The sequence below is a fragment of the Herpailurus yagouaroundi genome, unplaced genomic scaffold, assembly GCF_014898765.1.
Source record: "Herpailurus yagouaroundi ecotype Mexico unplaced genomic scaffold, PumYag 28, whole genome shotgun sequence".
NCBI lineage: Eukaryota > Metazoa > Chordata > Mammalia > Carnivora > Felidae > Herpailurus > Herpailurus yagouaroundi.
Genome location: NW_024412376.1, coordinates 1485831 through 1508712, shown reverse-complemented (window position 1 = coordinate 1508712; position 22882 = coordinate 1485831). Strand labels below are relative to the sequence as shown.

Here is a 22882-nt window from a genome sequence, read left to right as displayed (position 1 = left end):
TCCAGTATACTTGGATATGTATTACCCTTCTTATATACTGCTGTATTCTATTTGCTAATACTTTGAGGATTTTAGAATCTATGTTTATGATGGATACTGGCCTTTAATGTTCTCTTCTGGTAATGCTCTTACACGATTTTGCTGTTAGGGTTATGTTGGCCTTAAAAACTGAATTGGGAAGTGTTCTCTTTTATTCTATTTTCTCAAAGAGTATGTGTAAGATTGGTGTTACTTCTTCCTAAGTGCTTGACAGAATTCATCAGTGAAGCCAATTCATCAGTGAAGCCATTCAGATCTGCAGTCTTGTGGGAAGGTTTTTGATAACAAATATAATTTCTTTGATAGATGTAGGAACATTTATATTTTCTATTTCATCTGTGTCAGTTTTGATTAGTTGTGTTTTTCAAGGAATTTTTCCATTTCATTAAGTTGTTGAATTTATTGGCATAAAGTCATTAATAATTCATTCTCCTAGTGTCCTTTTGATTTCAGTAGGATCTGTAGTGACATTCCTGCTATTGGTAATTTGTGCTTTATTCCTGATCAATCTTGTTAGGAGTTTATCAATTTTATTTTTTTTTTCAAAAAACCCAACTTTTAGCTTTATTAATTTCCTCTATTTCATTTTCTATTACGTTGATTTCTACCATTACAATTATTTCTTGTCTTCTATTTTCTTTGGGTTTAACTTGCTTATCTTTTTCTAACTTCTTTTTTTTTTTATTTAAGTTTATTTATTTTTGAGAGAGAGAGAGAGAGAGAGAGAGAGAATGAGAGAGAATGAGAACACAAGTGGGGGAGGGGCAGAGAGAGAGAATCCCAAGCAGGCTCTGTTCTGTCAATGCAGAACCTGATGCGGGGCTCTAACTCACAAACGGTAAGATTATGACCTGAGCTGAAATCAAGAGCTGGACGCTTAACTGTCTGAGCCACCCAAGCGCCCCTCTTTTTCTAATTTCTAAGTATTACAACTAAATTTATATAGTTTTACAATCAATGTGCTACTTGAGGTGAAGCTCAAAATAGCCTACAAGCGATATGCCAGGAAACACTTCTTAACGAATCATCTGCAAATTTCCCGAGAATTGATAAAGATAGGAAAAGGAATTATCAGATATTCTGCAGAGATAACAAACTCAGGAAGTGAAGAGAATTTTGGAAGAAAGACAGATTTGCAGCTGCTTATGAAATCAGTGCCAAGGACAAGCTTGGCAAGGGATTAACTTTTTATATAGTCTGTCAAACCCTGCAGATCATGTATCATCTCATCAGGAACTGTAAAGAATTTTCCAGCCTTGGGTAAAGCCATTTTTACAAAATAAGAATAAAACTTGTCACTGTACCTTTTCTAAATTTGGGCTTTATTTTTGAGGGTTCTTCCTGTGATTTGCCTCCATCTTGAATGGGGAGTACCATGTAGCACATCAAATCAAGGACTTTTTCACATGTCATCTAAAGAAGATCAGATGAAAAGGTACTAATCTGAAATTTTCTCACTGGAAGCAAATCAACATAACAACTAACATACTTATAGCATACAACAGGGCAACGTGTGTACATGTAGGTCTACAGTGCGGCCTCAAATTTTTAAATTTTTTTTTAAAGTTTTATTTTTATTTCTTAGAGAGAGAAAGAGCACAAGTGGGGCAGGGTCAGAGAGAGAGAGAGAGAGAGACAGAATCTGAAGCAGGCTCCAGGCTCTGAGCTGTCAGCACAGAGCCTGATGCAGAGTTCGAACTCACAAACCACAAGATGATGACCTGAGCTGAAGTCAGACGCTTAACTGACTGAGCAACCCAGGCACCCCTCAAGACTATTTATGGGACCATCACTGTTTGCTCAACAGCAAACGTAGAAAAAGTAAGATTAAATATAGGTACTAGACTTTTGAGGGAATAATAACTCCTTCTTTGCTGTTAAAACAAAAGAACAAAAATTAAAAATTAGTCAAGTATTACCTAAACTACCTATGTGTTTAACAGCACAGTGGCATCCAAAGGAAGAATATCCCAGTCTTAAAGACATTTACTACCTCAATGAAGAGAAAAGTCAACAAGATGGGACACAGAGTAGTGGATTAAATGGTATGATCTAGAGCATAATTTAAAATGAAGGAGAAATATATATAAGCTAAACTAGCTGGAAACAGTTTATGTAGGAAGGTTACCTTCACCAAGTCTTAAAGGGGGGCAATGATTTGAAATGTGGAAAAGAGAAAAAAGCAGTTTCAGAGGAGAGAAAGATGTGGGGAAGGGCTGGGTATTGTTTAAGTGAAAGGAGGGCGTGGCTTAGGAAATACACAAAACTGGTCAGAAGCTGCACTGGTGCTGAGGGAAGCCTCAAGTGCCACACTGAGCAGGCTGGTCTCCATCCACAGACAGTAAGCCATCACCTACGGTCTACCTGTCCAATTCTAATGTTAACAACTAGATTCCATTTAGGGAGCATGTTCTATGTGTCAGGCACAACCCTCTCATTATCCTCATTCTACAGATGAGGAAGTGCAGTGTTAAACCCATGCCTCTTAACCTTTTTCATGTCTTGGCACATTCAGAAAATATCTGTAAGGCTGCTCAGAGCTGGCAGTACTAACCTGGAGGCTCCAGCTGCCTTAAGCCACTAACTAAAAGGGTCAGTATCTTGGCACATCCAGAACTCACCCATAGCCACAAGGGTGTGAAGCTCTAGCTTCAAGAGCTCAACAGCTCGGTAGTTAAAAACTTGAACACTGGAATTAGAAAGCTTGGTGAGGTAACTTGGCTCAGGTTACAGAGCCGGCAAGTGGGAAGGCCAGGATGTGTACTCCAGAGACACATGCTACCATCCTTCAATGCCCACCTCCAGCCAATCTTTTTTGTAAATCCCTCCTTGACTACATGGACCCTGGTGAAAACTCCCTTCCCTGAATGCCTACTGTGCATATGTCAGGGGCATACCACTTAATATCTGACTTTTAACTGTCTTATATAAATACTTGCACTTTTTTCTGTAATTCAAATTATATGTCCTGAATGCAGGGATCCCACATTCCCCACACTCTGCTTATATTTTCCACCCCAGCACGTGGCTCAACTCTGGGCACTTTGGAAGTCAATATTTCAATTAAGTGGAATGATGACAGCAATAGGAAGCAACGACCGTTAACTTAGAGATAAAAAAAAAATTACAGGCAAAAAACTCAGTTCAGAGCCAATGATTAGGATGGTAGCAAAGGAAATAAAAGGCACTACACCAAAGACATTAGCTTCATACTGGAAGAATCAAAAAGATTAGCTAGAGTTAAGAGGCAACCACGATTTGAGAGTTTCGCATCTACGGGCCAGAGAACGAGGGAAACTCACATCTGGATGTGATGGGTCTGAGCTGAAGATAGACAGCTGAAGGCAGCTGAGATTCAGGAATAAGTTATAAACCAAAGAGGTAGGCCTAACTGCGATCAGCTTTAATGGAAGTCCTCAAAGAGAATGAATTTGCCTACCTTACTTAAATCTACCCGTTTTATATTCCCTAATACAATGCTGAACAGCAGTGCCTTGTGTAACTGTCTAATTCTGTATGATATATGAATATCTATGTGAGTAAATAATACGTTTTATTTTAAATTCTCGGAAGGAATTTACTAAAACTTACAATTAGGTACCTAATGATTACATAAACGATGGCAGAAAAGTATTTTCAATTTTCAATGCGCATACTTTACATACTAATTGTTTCTTCCTACATGATGAATTATAAATTGTGTTTCAAAGTTTAAGTTTAAAAACCTAATTTGGGGTTACTAATCACAAAGTAGTCAACTTAACATATAGAGAGATGAGAAGAAATCAGAGTTTGTGTGTTAAGTTGTGGTCCTGAATTTATACAGTACCCATGTTCATATAAAGAATGTGCTTATCACTCAGTTCAAACATTTATTAAGTATCAAAGCTGTGCAAACCACTGTGGCAGGTGTTATGAGGGACTCAAATGTAAAGAACAGGGTCCCCACCCTGTGGTAGCAGGGGCTCACAATCATGAAGGAAACAGACCTGGAATACCCCATGAGGTATAATCATCATGTAAAAAGCAAATTTGAGGCTCAGATAAGCTATGGAAATCCTCCCTTTCCTACTTAGTATATGCCTCTTCTGTCCAAGTACAATAGGACTGATTCTGCTCTAAAGGGATTCCAGATAAGAAAGTAAAGACAGGGGCGCCTGGGTGGCGCAGTCGGTTAAGCGTCCGACTTCAGCCAGGTCACGATCTCGCGGTCCGTGAGTTCGAGCCCCGCGTCAGGCTCTGGGCTGATGGCTCAGAGCCTGGAGCCTGTTTCCGATTCTGTGTCTCCCTCTCTCTCTGCCCCTTCCCCGTTCATGCTCTGTCTCTCTCTCTGTCCCCAAAAAAATAAAAAAAAAAAACGTTGAAAAAAAAAAATTTAAGAAAGTAAAGACAAAAAAAATCATCCTCCAATAAAATGGAATCTGAAAAGTACTGAAGTCTACTTCAGGAAAGCTGTAAGTAAACAGAAAACGGAGTAAAACAAAATCATCAAGATTTTCATCAGCAGATTAGTTGATTAAAATCTAGGCAGAAAGACCCTTTTTCAAATAAACATGCGCTGTATTAAAAGCCCACTATAGGAAAAAGAGGAAGCCCCAGGGAAGCTTAGTGAATGAGGGTCCCCGTGCAAGGCACACACTACTCACTCTGTACTCTCCTAGAGCGAAGTGGCAAGTCGCTAGCTGGATGAGTGCTCGCTGATGCTCCAGGGTCCCCTGTCCCGTGATCTGTGGCTGAGGAAGTGATCCCTGGAGAGCTGCTAAATGATGCAGGCTGGCTATTGCTTTTTTATATTGACCCTAAAAAAGACATAACAGCGAGGAGGTGAAAAACACTGCCATTTAAATAAATCTCCAGAGTTAATTAAGCAAGCAGCAAGCAACTCCAAATAAGGTAGCTCTGCTTGATCATCAGAGGAGGAAAGAGGAGACTTAGCAATAATCAAACCAACTTACTTAAAGAAAGATGGGGGGTTCTCAATGGAGGTACTTTACACATACAAAGAGTTTTCTCTCTGGTCTTAATTCCTTTTTTTTTTTTTTTTAATGTTTATTTATTTTGAGAGAGCGAGATAGTGCGTGAGCAGGGGAGGGGCAGAGAGAGGGAGACACAGAATCTGAAGCAGACTCCAGGTTCCGAGCTGCCAGCACAGAGCCCGACGCAGGGCTTGAGCTCATGAACCACGAGATCATGACCCGAGCCAAAGTCGGACCCTTAACCAACCAAGCCACCCAGGTGCCTCCCCACTGCCCACTGCTTTCAGTTTATTTAATGATTTTTTAGTACCCTCTACACTCAAAGTGGGGATTGAACTCATGACTCCAAGATCCAGAATCACATGCTCTACTGACTAGGTCAGCCAGGCACCCTTGGTCTTAATTCTTAATACTAAATAAAATAACACCAAGTTTTGGATAACGTACATTTTGGATATACCATTTCTTATAAATATTTTACTACTAATACCATCTCTCCTTTACGTATGATGGAAGCAGCACCCTGTCCATTTCAACAATGGAGGCTGGGAGCTCTGTACCCCCTTAGGGAATTTGCTCTCTCCCTTCCAGGCATAAGGAGAGCCAGGCAGAAGGCCTCCATCACAGTGCAGACAAGGAGGGGTGGGAAGTATTCATTTTTTATTGAAAAGTAAAAATCTTACTTTTACAGAGGGGTGTGGCTGGACATCACAAAAGTAACACAGAAGATGCAGCCTTGTCATTTTGGGGTTATTTTGAAATGAAAGACACAACATGTCTTCAGAGCATGACTAGTCTACAGAAGAAACACGCACACCTTGCATGCTACAGTCGGTTCACAGTAACAGTCATTCTATACAAACACAGGAACTTAAATCATACATCACATTACCTGATAGATGATCATATCAGTGAGGAAGATTCTTAACCAAAGCCAAGTATCTGTCTTCCATGCCAAACAAATTCTTGTAAATTCTGAGAATTCAGAAGAAAATTTACCAAAAACATGTTAACAGAGAAGCAGAAAACAAAACAAACCCAGCAAAACAACAGAGAAAAACTACCAAAAAATGGATAGCAACTATAGACTTCGATTTCTAAAACAATGGTCTAGAATTTCGGGTGCCTGAGTGGCTCCGTCAGTTGAGCTTCTGACTTCCCCTCAAGTCATGATCTCACAGCTGGTGAGTTCAAGCCGCTCCTCGGGCTCTGTGCTGACAGCTCAGAGCCTGGAGCCTGCTTCAGATTCTGTGTCCCACTCTCTCTTTGTCCCTCCCCCAATCACGTTCTGTTTCTCTCTCTCTCAAAAATAAATAAACAAACAAAAAAACAACGGTCTATAATTTCAATTAGACAGTGAAGTTAGAATATAATACACAAGCAGTATTTTCACTAGGCATCAACAATTATTAAGCACATACAATGTCCCAAGAGCTGTTCAAAATACAGTTCACATATTATCTCATTTATCTTGTAAATAACTTTGCTCACCTCAGAAAAAGGTATTGTTTTATTTTCACCCAGTTAAGATAACAAAGATATAACACTAAGAGTTCTACTCATTTTTTAAAAAGTCAATTTACAAATAAAGAAAAATCCCCTCCAAAGGTCAAGGTCACATACATGTTTATAATTCTAGAGGCAACCGAAGAAACCAAGTGATGCTATATTTACTCAGAAAAAATGAAAATGACATGACACATCTGATCATGGGTTCTGTACAGGTATGTGACGCAAGTGGGCCAAGGGATGAAGGTCCACTGGCCAGAAGGAAAGTAAAGAGCCTTGGTTCCAAATTACAGTAAAAACACATTGGTTAGCAAAGTGCTACTGATTTCTAAGTAATGTTGAAATACTTTTTAAAAAACACGTCTATTTGTTTGACACAGAGAAAAAAAGCACATGCACATGTTGGGGAGGGACAGGGAGACAGTGAGAGAATTCCAAGCAGACTCCGCGCTGTCAGTGCAGAGCCCAGTTTGGGGCTTGAACTCAGGAACCATGAGATCATGACCTGGGAATAAATCAAAGAGTCCAGGGCTTAACTGACTGAGAGCCATCCAACTGCTCCTGAAATACTTAATAACTGTAAAACTTCCCCTAGTTTTAGGTCTATTCTCAAAGGAAAACAATCTTTCTGTAGTGTGAGTTTTTCAGGTAATAGAGTTAATGCAGATAAAAATAGCATTACCTTTTGTATGCTTGGCTACACTGCATAAGGAAGATACAAGGCAGTAGGTCAGAAGAACCAAAAGCACAAAACTAACAAACCCAACAAGAAAAAGAGGCCAGCAATACAAATGTTAAAAGACCTAAAACTCTCCCTGATACTCCACCCCAACCCTAATTATAATTATACTCGGAGTAGGGGCACCTGGGTGGCTCAGTCAGTTAAGCCTCCGGCTCTTGATTTTGGTTCAGGTCGTGATCTCATGGTTCCGGAGTTCGAGCCCCTCACAGGGCTCTACCCTAACTGCACGGAACCTGCTTGGGATTCCTCTCTCTCTCTCTCTCTCTCTCTCTCTCTCTCTCTCTGTGCCCCTCCCCTGCATGTTCACAGGCTCTCTTTCTCTCTCAAAATAAGTAAACTTAAAAAAAAAAACCACTCATAGTAAAAGCTAAGAGGTAAATGGTTATTTGATTAATAACTGATTAGATGTCCTACTCAAAAAGAATCCTATAAAACATGTCAACTACTGTAATCAATTTAGTTAGCCATGTCTTATTTCAAGCAGAATAATGTTTTTATTAGCACACTCACCTTATATAAAAATTAAACAGCACCAATACAACAGCATGTTCTTACCCTTGTCAAGGAATTCTAGGGAGTAGAGCAACTCCCAGCTCTCCCTGGCCAGCTTAAAGCTTTCTAGAACTTCAATGGAGTTAGCAAGCTCTGCTTTATTGACTACAATGTGACGATTCCTTCCTTTTGCCGAACAGTCTTCATCATCCGAACTCTGTTTAGAGAAGGTGAAGAATAGGACTAACTTACAGTTATGTATGTGTGACCCTTCAACAGCATGGGTTTGAATGACACAGATCCATTTATACACAGATTTTTTTACAGTACAGCAGTGTAAATGTTTTTTCTCCTCATGATTTCCTTAATAACATTTTTTTCTCCAGCTTACTTTATTGTAAGAATACAGTATATAATACATAACACATAACAAATACAGAATAACCAACTACTTATGTTGTTGGTAAGGCTTCTGGTCAATAGTAGGCTGTTAGTAGTTAAGTTCTGGGGGGAGTCAAAAGTTATACACAGATCTGTGACTGTGTAGGGCGCATAGGGCTGGCGCCCCTAACCCCCTTGTTCAAGGGTCCGCTGCACTGGTGTGTTATTATATTTGTTGCCACCAATTCTGATTACCATATGGACTTTATCAAAGGATACTATCCTGAGTATAATTTTTGAATTTTACAATTTAGCTTTAAAAATTAATGTAAATTTTCCATCTTTTCACTCTTACACATTCAATTTTTACCTTAAAAATTAAGCTTATTTTTTTAAATTTTTTTTTACATTTTTATTTAATTTTGAGAGACAGAGACAGAGTGCAAATGGGGGAGGGGCAGAGAGGGAATGAGACACAGAATCCAAAGCAGGCCCCAGGCGCTGAGCTGTCAGTACAGAGCCCGATGCCGGGCTTGAACCCACGAACCGTGAGATCATGACCTGAGCTGAAGTCAGACACCCAACTGACTGAGCCACTCAGGTGCCCCTAAACTTATGTTTTTCTCATGATAAATTCTAAGCTTATGTTGCTTTCAAGTAAAGCTCCAATAGTTTAAAAACATTATCAGTGTTATAAAAGCCCCAAATCAGATTTTTATATTCAGAGATAAAGCTTAAGTAGCATCTGTTTTATAGTTTACTTTCCCCCCCAATATGTGACATCATTTAATTTGCTTCCAAATAAGTTTGTCATGTCGTGGAATAAAATTAAAGCCCAAATGCCCTAAGAATTGAGAGAAATGAGTTACTTATTTTTTTGTTCCCTAGATATATCTTCTCCTGTGGCCACCCCTCTCTTTGGCTCTGCTCCCCCAATGCAAGGTGTCGGCCAGGAATTACTTATCTATTAATGCCTTCTGTATTTTACAAAAGAGTTCTACGTTTCTTGTTCTTCATCTCAAGAAATATTTAGCCAAAGAAAAGAGAGGTCTCAGAGAATTGCTTGTTGTAAGTGTTGTAAGTGTTGTAAGTGGCAGTGAGCATGGTTAGACATTTTGCCAAAAAACAGTAAAGGCAAAACAGCTCCATTTAATTTTATTTTGCTGAGAATTTCTTGACTCTTTTATTCTATCTAGGTTATTTTGCCAACTTAATGACCCAAATTAAATTCTCCCTGCAAATTTTTACATCACTAAGATCATTTAAAAATATGTGCAAATATTTTAGCTAAAAACTCAATTCCTCAAGCTAATCTCAGAAAAAACAAGTCCTTCACTCCCACCTTTCTTCCCCTCAGACTTAGTATCCTCCTGCTACTCCTGATGCTTGGGGACCCTCCCTACCCACTCTATTTAGCTGCCACATTCTTATCCTCCCTCAGTAATGACACATACCCCATCCCTTTCACAATCAAAACCTGCTAGGCATCTTATTTTTTCAGGGTCCAGCTCCTTGCCACATGTTGCCAATCTAATAAGATACACTGATATGAATGGGGTAGGCACTGGCGTTGCAACTTAGAGAAAACATTCCTGCCTCAAAATGAGATCGGGAGTTTATGGAAGGGACCTCAGATGTGGTGGGAATAGTATGGAGTTCTAAACAGTTTCTAGAATTTAGAGAAATTACTTTCGAAATGCAAAAGTAGCCTCTGAAGTTCCGAGGGAATGCTGTAAGCAAGAATCCTGACTACAGGGAACACACACAAATGTGTGCGGGTGGAGAACTTATTGCCCGTGGGAGAGGACAGCCCCCAGCTCCAGCCACCTGACATGTCACATGAGCCAAGGAATTCAGCTGGGTGGAGAATGCACACCCATCTCAGGTGGGCAGCCTCTGCCCTGCTCCAAATATGTGCCAGCATTAGGGGCCAGCGTATCAGATACTGTTGTGAGAAATCTCCCAATTTTTTGACGGTTATTAAAAGAAACAAAACACTACAACAAGATGAGCTGATAAGCTGAACTTTGGGCCATCAGATATGTCCTCTGCTGTGATGGCACACACAGACCTGGCAGGGAAGGAGGGGAGTTGGGGGGGTGCAGACTGTGGCACAGAATGAAAACAAGGAAGAAATCAGGAGAGTAAAAACAAAAATAGATGGAAACACAGATTGGCTGGAGAGCCACAGTATGAGAGCAGGGCCTGCCAGGTGACACGTGACAGGTGAAAAACAGGAGGAACCAGAGGGCCAGAGGGTTTAAGGAGGCTGCAGAGGGACAAAAGTCTGGGCCTACAGCTAAGAGACTAGCACACAGCCTGCCAGAGAGAAGTACTCCAACCCTAGAGCACAGCCCAGGGGCAGAGTTCCAGGGGTAGGAAGGGGCTCAGAGCACTGGAGGATGCAAAGGCCTGATCAGTAACTGCCTTAAAGCCAAAGTGAAGAGTTTGGCTTTTATTCTGAGCATGATGGGAAGCCACTAGAGGTGGTAAAGGAGTGATGTCTGCTTCATGTCTTTAAAACGTCACTAAGCCTGCTGGGTAGAGAAGAGAGTTGGCAGGGAGCAAGAGGGCAAGCAGGAAGAGGATGATCCTGATGATATACGAAAGACTGGGATGCCTTGGACAGGGAGGAAGTGGTGGAGATGGAGAAACAGACTGAGAGCCATGTTATTTATATGGGACATGTCATTGCTTTTAGCTAAAACCAGTATTACTACAACCTATTATTACATGGCAGGTATCTGTGGTCTTAACGTGACACACCCGGATAAACCATGCACTCATGGAAACCAAAAGGGAGAGTGAACGAGTTATCCCTCCTGGGAATGTCAGCAAAGAAGGAAAGAGTAGGTACCTAGCAGCCTTAGGAATCTTTTTAAAGCATGACTCAGAGGGCATCCAGGAAATTCTGATTGGCACAGAGTTCTCAAAGTGGGGTTCAGGGTTGGATTTCAAAGCATCTCTCAACCTCTGAAATTATTTGTAGAACAGTAAATGTGTGCATTTTTCTGTGGGAGGAAACAAATGAATTTACCATAAGGTTTAATAACCTTAAAAGCCTTCAGAAGGCTTGGTCTTCCCTGCTCCATTCTATCTCATACAATCTATAAAAACATCAGATTAAACTGACATTTTTTTAAAAATTAAAAAAAAATTTCTTGAGAGAGAGAGAGTGTCAGAGTGTGAGCAGAGAAGGGGTGGAGAGAAAGGGAGACACAGAATCCAAAGCAAGCTCTAGGCTCTGTCAGCGCAGAGCCCAATGTGGGGCTCGAACTCACAAACTGTGAGATTGTGACCTAAACTGAAGTCAGACGATCAACTAACTGAGCCACCCAGGCACCCAGATTAAACTGATCTTAAGGCACATTATCTCCTCATGCCCCGGTCCAGTAAATGTTACTTAGGGGCTGAAGAAGTAGTGAGGGGACTGAAAGGAGGAGAGGGGACAGGAAGTAGGTGAAACTCTGGGCTCCCCTGAGGTATTCACCTGGAGCAGGGATTAGCAAACTGTGACCTGCAGGTCAAATGCTCCTTTAGTAAATAAAGTTTTATTAGAACACGGCCACTTCATTTGTTTACTATTGTCTATCGCTGTTTTTTTGTGTTGTAACAGCAGAGCTGAGTAGCTTGCTGCAGTAGAGACCGTTGAGCCTCTAAAGCCTAACCTACTTATTACCTGGCCCTTTACAGAGAAAGTTCGCTGACTCCTGACCTAAAGCATCTCCACTGGGCCTCCACTAAAGCTTTTCTTGAAAGGATTCCTCTGCATTAAAATTAAATTTAGAAATCACTGTCCCGTCCAGGCCTGCTGCCTGGCCTAATCAGAAGACCAGTGGTTCTTCACATTCTCCGGCCTCTTGCATCTTGTGCAAACTGTCTACTCTTCACAAATTTCACCCCCCAATTGCAAATGACAAAATGCTATACATCCTTCAAGGCTGATTTCAAATGCTGACCTCCTTCATGAAACCTTTCTGACATGTCCCCTTGGGTTGTAATTACTTCCTAGCTGGAACACCTCAGCACTTTCCATTCTGAGGCCAGGACTCAGCATAGCACTCTGTCTAGACGTTCAATGCAGTTCATTTGCCTTTGCTTTTTACATTTGATATCATGCCGTCAAAAGAGGTAGAATTAACTTATACCAGGGTTTCTCAACATTTGCCTTTTAGGCTGGACAACTCTGTCGTGGGCCTGTCCTGGTCACTCTGGCATGGTTAGTGGCATCTCTGGCCTCTACATGGTAGATATTAATAGCAATTCCTCCACACCAAGCCGTGGAAATAAAAAAAATGTCCCCAGACACTGCCATATGTCCGGGGGGGAGGAGGAGGGCAGCAAAATCACTTTAGTTGAGAACCGCTGATTTATATGGTAATTATGACGAAAAGCCCCAACAATTTTATCAATTCAGCTCCAAAGCTATATTTTACAAAGACTCATTTCCAGCAAACCATAAACATATAATCTGTTAATAATCATATCTGAAAAGATTACCATGGTTTTTTCTCTTCCCTCAGCTAGTTTCCTCTTTTTATGTATATGTTTGTTACGATCAATTTCTACGTCACCATACACATTTGATACATCCTCAAGAAGAACCAGTGGAACTTGGCTTGGGGCATTAGGACCTATGGATGGGGGGAAACACCAACACTTAAAAATGCGGCAAGGAAAAGAAAACAATATCAGGTAGAAGTTTACTCAGCTGTAAATACAGGTCATTAAAAAGTATGTTCAGTGTTATCCCAGTTAGGTAGACAAACAAGTGTGCAAGAATAAGAAAAAAGACTATACAGATATACACCAAATAGTTAATAAAGGTTCTCTCTCAATGACAGATTATAAATCAAAGTTCCTTCTTTGTTATTTGTTCTTACTTATCTAGAAATTTTTTATAGCTATCATGAATCATAAAATTAGCAAAAAACACTAAGAGTGTATTATATGTACAATACATTATAGCTACAAATTCCAAACAATATCTAAATATATGAAAGGCTATAAGGCAATACACAAAAATGAGAGTAGTTATATTGGATGGGTAGGTGATTTCATGCTCTTATTTTTCTATTTTTCATGTTTTATATGAATTTATATGCAAATATATTACTTAAAAAATCTCTGTCTACTGCAAAGTCTTTGTGAAATCTACTTTAACACTTTGCTACATCTGCTGCTTTTTAAAAACAGAGGCACTGAATATCTGTATTTAGTTTCACGGTACCACTATATCCTTTAATATAGAAACTGTAAATGAAAACATACTTACATAAAAACTACCAACAACTAAAAGAAAGCCCTGGTGTTACCCCGCAGTTATGTGCATCTAAGAACAATGTTAAGGTTAACATTTTCATCTTTCATCATCCTAGCCAAAGTCAGTATTTTGAGAGACTCTAAAATTCTTAAACCAACCTTGGAACAGAGATGGTTGTATGCTGTTGACATACTGGAATGCATTCTTAAAGAAGACCAACATAGTGGAATAAACCACTTGGTTTTTATATTTTGCATGAGCTTCATTATCAAAGTTGGTCATGTATCTGCAGAGATCCTTCATTCTATGCAAAATATCACCATAGCTTCTGAAAGATGAAGGATGACAAAAATTAATTACTCTGGGCTTGACAGCAAAAGGTCTAGAGAAAAGCCCTAACAGAAGCATTACATTTGCCAAATGTAGCAGCAGGCATTTGAAATTCCCCTTCTGAATTAGAGCAATAATCAGATCACTATTTCAGGACACAGACACAACAAAATAGCTATTGTTTCCTCTGAATGCGAAGGAATGCTTCAACCTCAACATCTTCTTAAGAGTTCACACTTTCATTGCGAATCTTTTAATAAAGTGAAAAACCACCCTCTTTTGCATAAATACCATGGTTACAGAATTTGCCCAAACAAAAGTATACCTATGCATTATACGCTTTTTAAGAATGTGATTTTGTTTTTAAAGATCTTGAGAACATGGTATCAGAAGACTTGCTAAGCAATTCTAGAAATGAACAATGTTTTACCGTCTTCCTTTATCCATCTGCCATTCACATCTCATTCCAACAACATTTAAAATCTTAAACAACCTCTCCCAAGGGTCCACAATCTGGGATGATTTTTCAGTCAGCCCTTCTATTATGTACTTCTGAGAGCTCCGTTTGCTAGGTGACATTAAATCAGATGATTCTTGGGCACCTGAGAAATGAGAAGAGTAGTCCACAATTAATCTTACTACTTACTATGTATGTGATACCTGACAGAGAAAGAAAAAGAATCCCCATTCAAAAGACAAGAGCACAGAATCCAAACACATTATGTGCTTTGTTTAAAGACCCACAACTGGCCACGGGTATAGCAGAAAATGACTTTCAAGCTGTGGTACACGTATGAAGCTTGGTGCACTCACATCATAGTTCAGCAAGTTGACTGTTTCAGTCAAATGGTAAAACTGGTTCCAGAAAAGTTTTTTCTCTTACCTGTAGTATTTTTTTTCCAGGAACCATCTTTTAGAAACACTATCAAACTGCTGTGTATCCAGAGAATAGTCAGAATGATGAGGGATTTCTGAGTTTGCAATTTACTAAAGTCTGTATAAATAAAACTGCAGGATATTTTCACTTACCTTGGTGCTGACTCTCTATCTGAGTAGACCTAGTGACGTAATTGATATAAAATTCAGCTGCTTTGTTCAAGTACTTATATAATAAATTGGCAGGCAATCGAACATCATGGTTGTTAATTATTAGTGGAAGAACATCACAAACTGTTGAAGGGGAAAAATAAGAAAAAACGATTAAGTTGTCTGTCTACCCTACAATTGTGAGAAAAACAGAATTTGTTTTAGACTTTACTTAATGTAATTACTTAAAACATATAGGGGAACAACCCCCTTATGGCACATTTATTTAAAATTTACAGTGCACAGGGTACTAGTGGCTGGAGCTAGCAAGGAAACACACAGGCAGATTCCACATTATGGGTACTGGTCTAGTTCTTGAACTAGTGACAATTCAGATGTTTATTATTATGCTTCATACTTGAATATATGGTTGTACATATTCTTTTGGAGGTATCAAATATGACAATAAAAATTTAGAAGTTGTTTAAAATGCTTTCTGGACTAAAAAAATAAACCAGGATTTAAATTTCATAATATGAAACGTTCTTTTGCTTTCCACAAATGACCTTATCACTAAAATGATAATTACTCCAGCATATTCTACTCACTGCAAAGAATTAGTACAAAATACAATTTTTCTTACCAAATAATTTTCTAAAGCAGTTAACAGGAGATTCTTGTTCTTCAATAGTTTCAGCCTCTAATAGTGCTTCCCCAAGGCCAACCTGTTTCAAAATACAATTAGTCATTTAAATGCGCTACAGTTTAAGATGTCAGAATTACATAAAGAAATGGCTTTTAAAATTTACCACACAGTCTGTATATGCAAACTTCCCCAGGAAACAAATATTCTCATTTTAAAGACTAGAAAACAAAAGGATACATCAGCAACACAGCCCAGAAGGAAACCCTAAATTCACCTGATCAACAACTACTTTGGCTTGGTTATGCTCCTCTGAACTAGCAAAATTAAAATGAAAATTAAATGTCTACAGAAACTTAAAGGAAGGGTTGGAACTGATTAGAATAATAGATTTTGTACCAAACATAGAAACTATTCTCTGCATCAAGATATATTATGTTGGCAAACCTTATCACTTTCAAGAGTTGTCACAAGTAGGCAATCATACAGCCTAGGCTAGGCTAGACACAACTGTTTGACTTTTTTTTTTAATTTTTGACAGAGATAAAGAAACAGTGTGAGCAGGGGAGGGCCGGAGACAGGGAAAGAGACAGAATCCCAAGCAGACTCCACATCATCAGCACAGAGCCTGATGCAGGGCTCAAACCCACAAGAACCATGAGATCATGACCCCAGCCACAATTAAGAGTCAGATGCCTAATGGAATGAGCACCCAGGTGTCCCACAACTGTCTGACTTTTAAGGCCACCTTTCCATTACTTTCTACTATGTATTTCCTAGCATAGTAGAATGTTAGCTTATCAAAACCCAACAAGGTGTCTGTGTTATCTCCTTGGGGTCACTTGGGGATGCTTGGGGTAGGGGTAGAACAATGTAAAAGATAATATAATACAAACAGTTAAAAGTTGAGTAATGATTAAAGAATGTATTGGGTTGAATAGCATCCTCCCAAAATTCATGTCCACCTCCACTCAGCATGTGACCTTACATATATTTTATGCTATAAAAAAAAAATAAGGTCTTTGTAGATGCAATTAGTTAAGATGAAGGCATACTAGGTTAGGACAGGCCCTAAATCCAATGACTACAATCTTTACAAGGTCATGTGAAGACATAGGAACACAGGGAAGACACACAAGGAAGGAGGCCATATGACAACAGAGGCAGACACTGAAATGATGTAGCTGCAAGCCAAGAAATGACAGACTGCTGGTGACCACCAGAAGCTAGGAAGAGTAGGAAGCATTCTTCCCTAGAGCCTTTAGAGGGAGCATGGCCCTGCCCACACCTTGCTTTTTTGAACTTTCAGCTTCCAGAACTGTGAGAGAATAAATTTCTGTTGTCTTAAGCCACTCAGTTTTCTGGTACTTTGTTATAGCAGCCCTAGGCAACTAATATAGGGAGGTACAGAAAAGGTTAACTGGGGCCAAAGCTTGAAAAATGGTCTGGGAAAGAATAGGCAACAGACCTGGAATTAAGAGTTAGTGATTTGAATCCTGACTCTTCCATTTGATGGCTATGGAAATTACTAACATATTTAAGATTCAGTTTCTTCATCTGTATAGTCGGATACTATCTACCTCAAAGGGTCTGGGAAGTACAGGAGATACCGAACACTTACCAATGCCTGCCAATAGCATTCAATAATTATTACAGATATAAGTAATTGAGGGAAAAGTACATGAGAAACATGCCTGTTAAGACTACAGACTATGGCTCTCATTTAAATTCAAACATGTTCTTGACTACAACGGAGTAGGATTTTTAAAATAATTTTACTGTACTTTACAGACTGCAAATAAACAGCACTGTCAAAGCTGGCTGTTTCCTTACACCAACAGAACAACTTCTACTGGAAATTTATAAAGTTTGATAACAGTGACATACTTTTAGCTTTACTGACAAAGATTTCTTATATTCAATCTTACCTAGTGCTCTTCAGAATTTCTGCTCTAAAATAATACACACTATTGCTTTTAACCCAACTGATGAATGTGTTGATCAATTTTATTTTCTCTTAAGAAAAAGGAAATGATCAAATCATACCCCATGCTGTACCACTGTTTCAGGGAAGCGTCTCAAAAGCAGAAGCAACATTTCTGATCGTTCCAATGTGTTGAAGCATTGTTCCGTTACCTTTAGTAACATTTCGCACTGGACTCGACCAGGGAGAGTTTCAAACAAACCTGTGCACAACACATTTTACTTTAAAAAGTTTCTTTCAGAAAGAAAATCTTGAAACTAATATGGAAGTAAGGCATTTTCATGTACAGAACAATAAATACTACATTTAGAATAACTGAGTTTCACCTACAACCTAGAAGGCTTTTGGGTTAGATGGTAATGGACACATGTTTGCTGAATGACCCTAAAACCCTTGGAGGCCTTATTGGATCCAGGAGACAAGAATGGCTTATGTGAAGGGTCACAATAGTGCTTGCTGTTGGCTGAGATAAAGAGGATGCACTTGTTTATGCTGAAATGACCTTAACTACCTACTTTCTGTTTTATCCAGAATTTGAAATCTTTGGCTATAGCAATCAACACAAAGTGAGGGTTAACAAGAAAGGTCATAAATTGCTAAAAGTTTCTCTCCCATTTTGTGGAGATATGTTTAATCTATAGATGCTTTCTGATCACTACAAAACCTGTTAAAAATATATTCAATTCCCTGGGCTAACTGATAAATTTGCACCCTTTAAGGAAGCTTATGGGTTTCTAAGCAAATGCTCAAGAGACCAAGTGACACCATTTGTACAAACTTCAGTTGTCAAGAGCAAAATATACATGTGGGTACCAATACTACAGATGTGAGTTACCATATATAACTTAGTAGTCCAGAAATGGTAATTTATACACCCATTAAGTTATCACTCCATTCTTACTTCTTAAAAATTGGGTTTGTTTATCCTGTGAATCATTCCTTAATGCTGATGTAATAATGCTGATTTCTCTCCACACCACCGGCTGATCTGGGAAATTCACAAACCTATTTTTAAAATGAATGCATTAAATTAAAATGTCAGATTCTATATAGTATTCAAAAAAGAAAATAAGATTAGCATATAGAGAAAAACACATTTTTCTTTATTCCAAGTAAATATGTAGATGTAACAAAACAAAGCAAAATAAAAATATAAAATAAAAACTAAGGAAAATGAAGTTAATCACAACAGTCTTTAGAGTTTTTATAAGTGAAAAGACAAACGACCATAATATATAAAGCATTTGAAAACATCAACAAGAAAAAGGGACTAAAAAAAAAAACCCCAAAACCAAAAACAAACAACTACCCAAAAGTGGGCAAAGGCAAATCACAGAAAGAATGCAAAGAGAACACTTAAAAAGCTACTCAGTCTTATTAGTAATACAATGAACACAATTTTTTTAAAAAAGCAACATACCACTTTCCATCACAATGGCAAAAATTAAAATCTGAAAGACTGATAGCATACAATGTTGGCAAATGTGTGGGAAAATGGACACTCTTATACATTGTTGGTAGAAATGTAAAGTGGAATAGTATTTTTTGGAGAGTGATTTGCTAGTGTATCAACATATAAAATACTACACCCTTGACTGTGAAAATCAATGTTTAAGAATCTACTCTATAGAAAAACACCACAATATGGGTTCAAAATTCCTTACTGACACTGAATACAATCTCAAATAATTGGAAAGTATCTAAATGTCCACCAATGTTATGAAACTTTATGCAAATATGAAAAAGAGCTCTACATCCTGAGAAAGCATCTCTCCATTAAAGTGGGTGAAGAAAGCAAGCTGCAGCATGATATAAGTAGTATGATCTCACTTTTGTAACCCTTCCCCACAAATACTTTTATGTCTTCTGTACTGTGTATGCATGTATACAGACACCCAAAACTTAACTCAGGTTGAGTTGTAGGGACCTTCACTTGTCATTCTCTATACTTCAGTATTGTCTGAACTTCTACAAAGAACATGTATTATTTCCAAAATAAAATGAATTATAGAAAGAAAAGTTTTAACAAGAATAAAACGGAAGATTTCTCTGCAGAAAGCATGTCAGCAGTTAACTGAAGGCCTAGACTCACGACTACGTAAGCTTTAGATACCAGAGACGTAGATGAACTTGAAGATCTTCCCCCAACTCCCACTTTCACACACAAACAAAACCTCCGTAAAAGATCCAGGGCAGTGCAAGCTTGAAGTCCAGCATCCCCACTCACATGTCGTACAGCAGTCTCCCGGCGGTGGCAGTCCTCTCCGCATTCCGCTCGATGGTGTACATCTCATACTGCAACACAGATCAGACTCAGAGGTCACAACCTCCGCCCGGGGCCGGTCCTAGCTCACCGCGCGCAGCGCTACTTGGCCTTCACTGGGCACCCCCAACTCGGGAGGGCCTGATAGTAAAGCATCACGTGGTGACGCAGGGCCACGGCGCTTAGGAGTGCGACCCTAGGGCCCCTCGGCTCCCAAGATTGGGGAATAATGTCTCAAAAGTAGCAGGCACTAAACAAATGGCTGCCATGATGATGAACGAGGGAGCGAAAGGCCTCTCCCAAGGCCGAGGCCACCGTTCGGGCCACCGAGCAGCACAGCACCCCCACACTTCCAGTCACTCCAACCTCGAGCGGGATCCCCGGTGTCTCCAGGTGCTGGCCTCGAAGGGGAGGAGGCGTGTGAGGGCGTCGGAGAGCAGGGCGGGGGAGGTGGAGAGAAGTGGGACGAGAGGGAGCGGGGCGGTCCGGCCCCCGAGGCGGGCGGGAGCAGCTCGCGGCCAGGGCAGCCCCGGCGCGGCGAAGCACTCACACCTTCACGGATGCTGCCGCATGCACGGGCCTGACCTCACCTGGATGTTAAAGTCGGCGGGGTAGAGGCTGCGGGCTGTGATCAGCCAAGCCTTGGCTGCCCACAGGTCCTGCTGCACCAGTTCCCGGGCTCGCTGCACCAGGAACTCGCAGTCCCCCTGGGCCGACATGACCCAGGAGGCGTCAGGCGGCCGGCCGCTCAGGCCGTACCTTCCGGCTCTGGAGACGCCGCCGCCGCCGCCGCCGCCGCCGCCGCCGCCGTCGCAGGGGAGGCTTCTGCGCATGTCGGGGTTGGCGCATCCGGAATTATTTCCCGGGTTTTGCGAGCACCCTCTTCCGGTCCGCTCTCATTGACCTTCCAGCCCCTTCGTTCTTTGAGGACCCAGTGTTTTGGTACCGACTTTTCCAGGTCACCTCCAAAATGTGGAGAAGTGGATTTCCACGCTTGCGGGCTCTAGCGTGACTCTTGTTAAGCTAGGGGGCATGCGCTAGAGCCTCTAGTTGCTGAGTTATGGCAACGGTGTTCTTCCGTTCCTCTCCCGGAGACCTGCGGGTGGGCGGTATCTGGGTGTCTCGAGGTCTGGTACCCGAACCTGGCTGACAAACTTCTATGTACAAGAAGTTTGAGAGGAACAGGCAGAGGGGGGCCTAGAAGGCGGCGGGAAAGAGCGCGCGGGGAGCTCCCTTGGCCAGGGCAGAGTTGAGGAACCTGCCCGTGGCTCATTGCCCGGCTTTAAGTTTACGAGAAAAAGTCTGAGGCCAGACTAGTGTCCAAGGTCAGAGAGGCATGGTAATGCCTAGAGATCGCTCTGGTGCATTTTATCTTTTCAAAGTATGTCCACATTACATCGTTATGCCTTTATTTGCTGATTTCTGTAACAAGCATTGAGCTCTTGCAGTAATTAGTACTTGGAAAGTGCTTTGCTGCATGCGGTGGGAGCTACAAAGATGATTCTTGTCCCAGCAGAAGTTTTACAATGATGTGGGCATGTGACCTACAGAAAAATAGGCCGTTTTAATGATCTCTTTCCACCCAATCACTGTCATTTTCACCAAAATTCCAGATTTGTTTTCCATTTGAGAGAAGGAAAGAGAAATAATCTCCCTGCTCTGGAGAAGGGAGGCCGCATTTCAGAGCTGGAGAAGCACTATTTACCTGCCTAATAGGAAGAATGTACCAAAATGTGGATTCATTAGTTTTCAATCCAAGTTCTATATACAGAAAGTTTTAGCAAGTTCTGTTTACATCTGGTATCTTCAATTTATTCAATTTAAAGCCAAGAAATTAAGGATTCAAAGCTGATTTGTTTTAAAAATAGAAGTTACTATGTGTTTCTATACATGAAAATTTATATTTTTAATAAACATGGGTATATACGTTACTATTCATGGTTATATGTAAGGTTTAATATATGCCAACTAATTGTGATAATTTATGAATAAACGATCTTAAAGTTAATGATGAGCTAATTTTAGAGATAAGTATAGAAAGGGCAGACACAAAGCAGCAGTATAAAGCCCCAGTGCTTTCAAATCTATTAATGTCCAGGCTCTTTTATTTTGCTATTTTGCTTATGATACCATTCTAAAAATAACACTTTTAAATATCTTCCCCTTTCTCAAAATTCTGAAAATTTGATTTTGTTTCATTAGTATCCCCAATGATGTCTTTAGCTAAGAGTCCCTGCATTAACATCAGTCGTTCTGTGATCTATTGATTGAATGCTCCAGGAAACATTCAGGTTCCAAAGGTGCTATTTAATGTGCCCTTATTATGCACAACCAGAGCCTAATTGTGCCATCACTTTAGGCCAGAATTGCTCAGTGACAGAATGTTTTTGGCTTTGTAGAAAATACAAAATTGAACAAATAGCTCAATGTCATTTTTACCTTATAATGTATAGGTTATAAAAATGGGTTGCTAACTTAAATTTTTTTCATTATTTAATTGATTTTAATACATAAAGTGTTATGCTAGGATTTACAAATGGCAAAATGACTAATTTGGGTTTTTTTCTATTTATTTATTTATTTATTTATTTATTTATTTATTTATTTATTTTAAATTAAATCCAAATTAGTTAACATATAGTGTAATGATCATTTCAGGAATAGAATTTTTGTGATTCATCCTCTACATATAACACCCAGTGCTCATCCCAACAAGTGTTCCCCTTAATGCTCCTTACCCCTTTAGCCCTTCCCCTCATGCAGCATCCCACCAGCAACCCTCTGGTTGTTCTCTGTATTTAAGAGTCTCTTATGCTTTGTCTCCCTCTCTATTTTTATATTATTTTTGCTTCCCTTCCTTTATGTTCATCTGTTTTATATCTTAAATTGTACTTAAGAGTGAAATCATATGATATTTGTCTTTCTCTGACTTATTTCACTTAGCATAATATACTCTAGTTCCATCCAGTTGTTGCAAATGGCAAGATTTCATATTTCATTGTGTGTGTGTGTGTATATATATATATATATATATATATATATATACACTATATCTTCTTTATCCACTCATGAGTTAATGGACATTTGGGCTCTTTCCATACTTTGGCTATTGTTGATAGTGCTGCTATAAACATTGGGGTGCATGTGACCCTTCGAATCAGCACTCCTCTATCCTTTGGATAAGTACCTAGTAATGTAATTGGTGGGTCGTAGAGTAGTTCTATTTTTAATTTT

At 39.8% G+C, this 22882-nt stretch overlaps 1 protein-coding gene across 4 annotated transcripts in view; it reads right to left on the bottom strand.

The window, feature by feature from the left end:
* Window positions 1-20446, bottom strand: part of INTS10 (integrator complex subunit 10) — a 32556-nt gene extending 12110 nt beyond the window's left edge. The window contains exons 1-13 of one of the 4 annotated variants that reach the window (XM_040443458.1): window positions 20239-20446; window positions 19613-19680; window positions 18287-18390; window positions 17448-17587; window positions 15402-15483; window positions 14762-14902; window positions 14163-14334; window positions 13561-13730; window positions 12640-12773; window positions 7822-7975; window positions 5908-5990; window positions 4686-4838; window positions 1344-1452 (exon numbers count right to left, since the gene is read on the bottom strand). In XM_040443458.1, coding sequence (XP_040299392.1) covers window positions 1344-1452; window positions 4686-4838; window positions 5908-5990; window positions 7822-7975; window positions 12640-12773; window positions 13561-13730; window positions 14163-14334; window positions 14762-14902; window positions 15402-15483; window positions 17448-17587; window positions 18287-18390; window positions 19613-19680; window positions 20239-20367 — 1639 coding nt within the window. In that variant the 5' untranslated portion in view covers window positions 20368-20446. The other 3 variants (XM_040443523.1, XM_040443597.1, XM_040443679.1) reach the window with 3 other exon arrangements.
* Between the last annotated feature and the right edge of the window lie 2436 nt (window positions 20447-22882).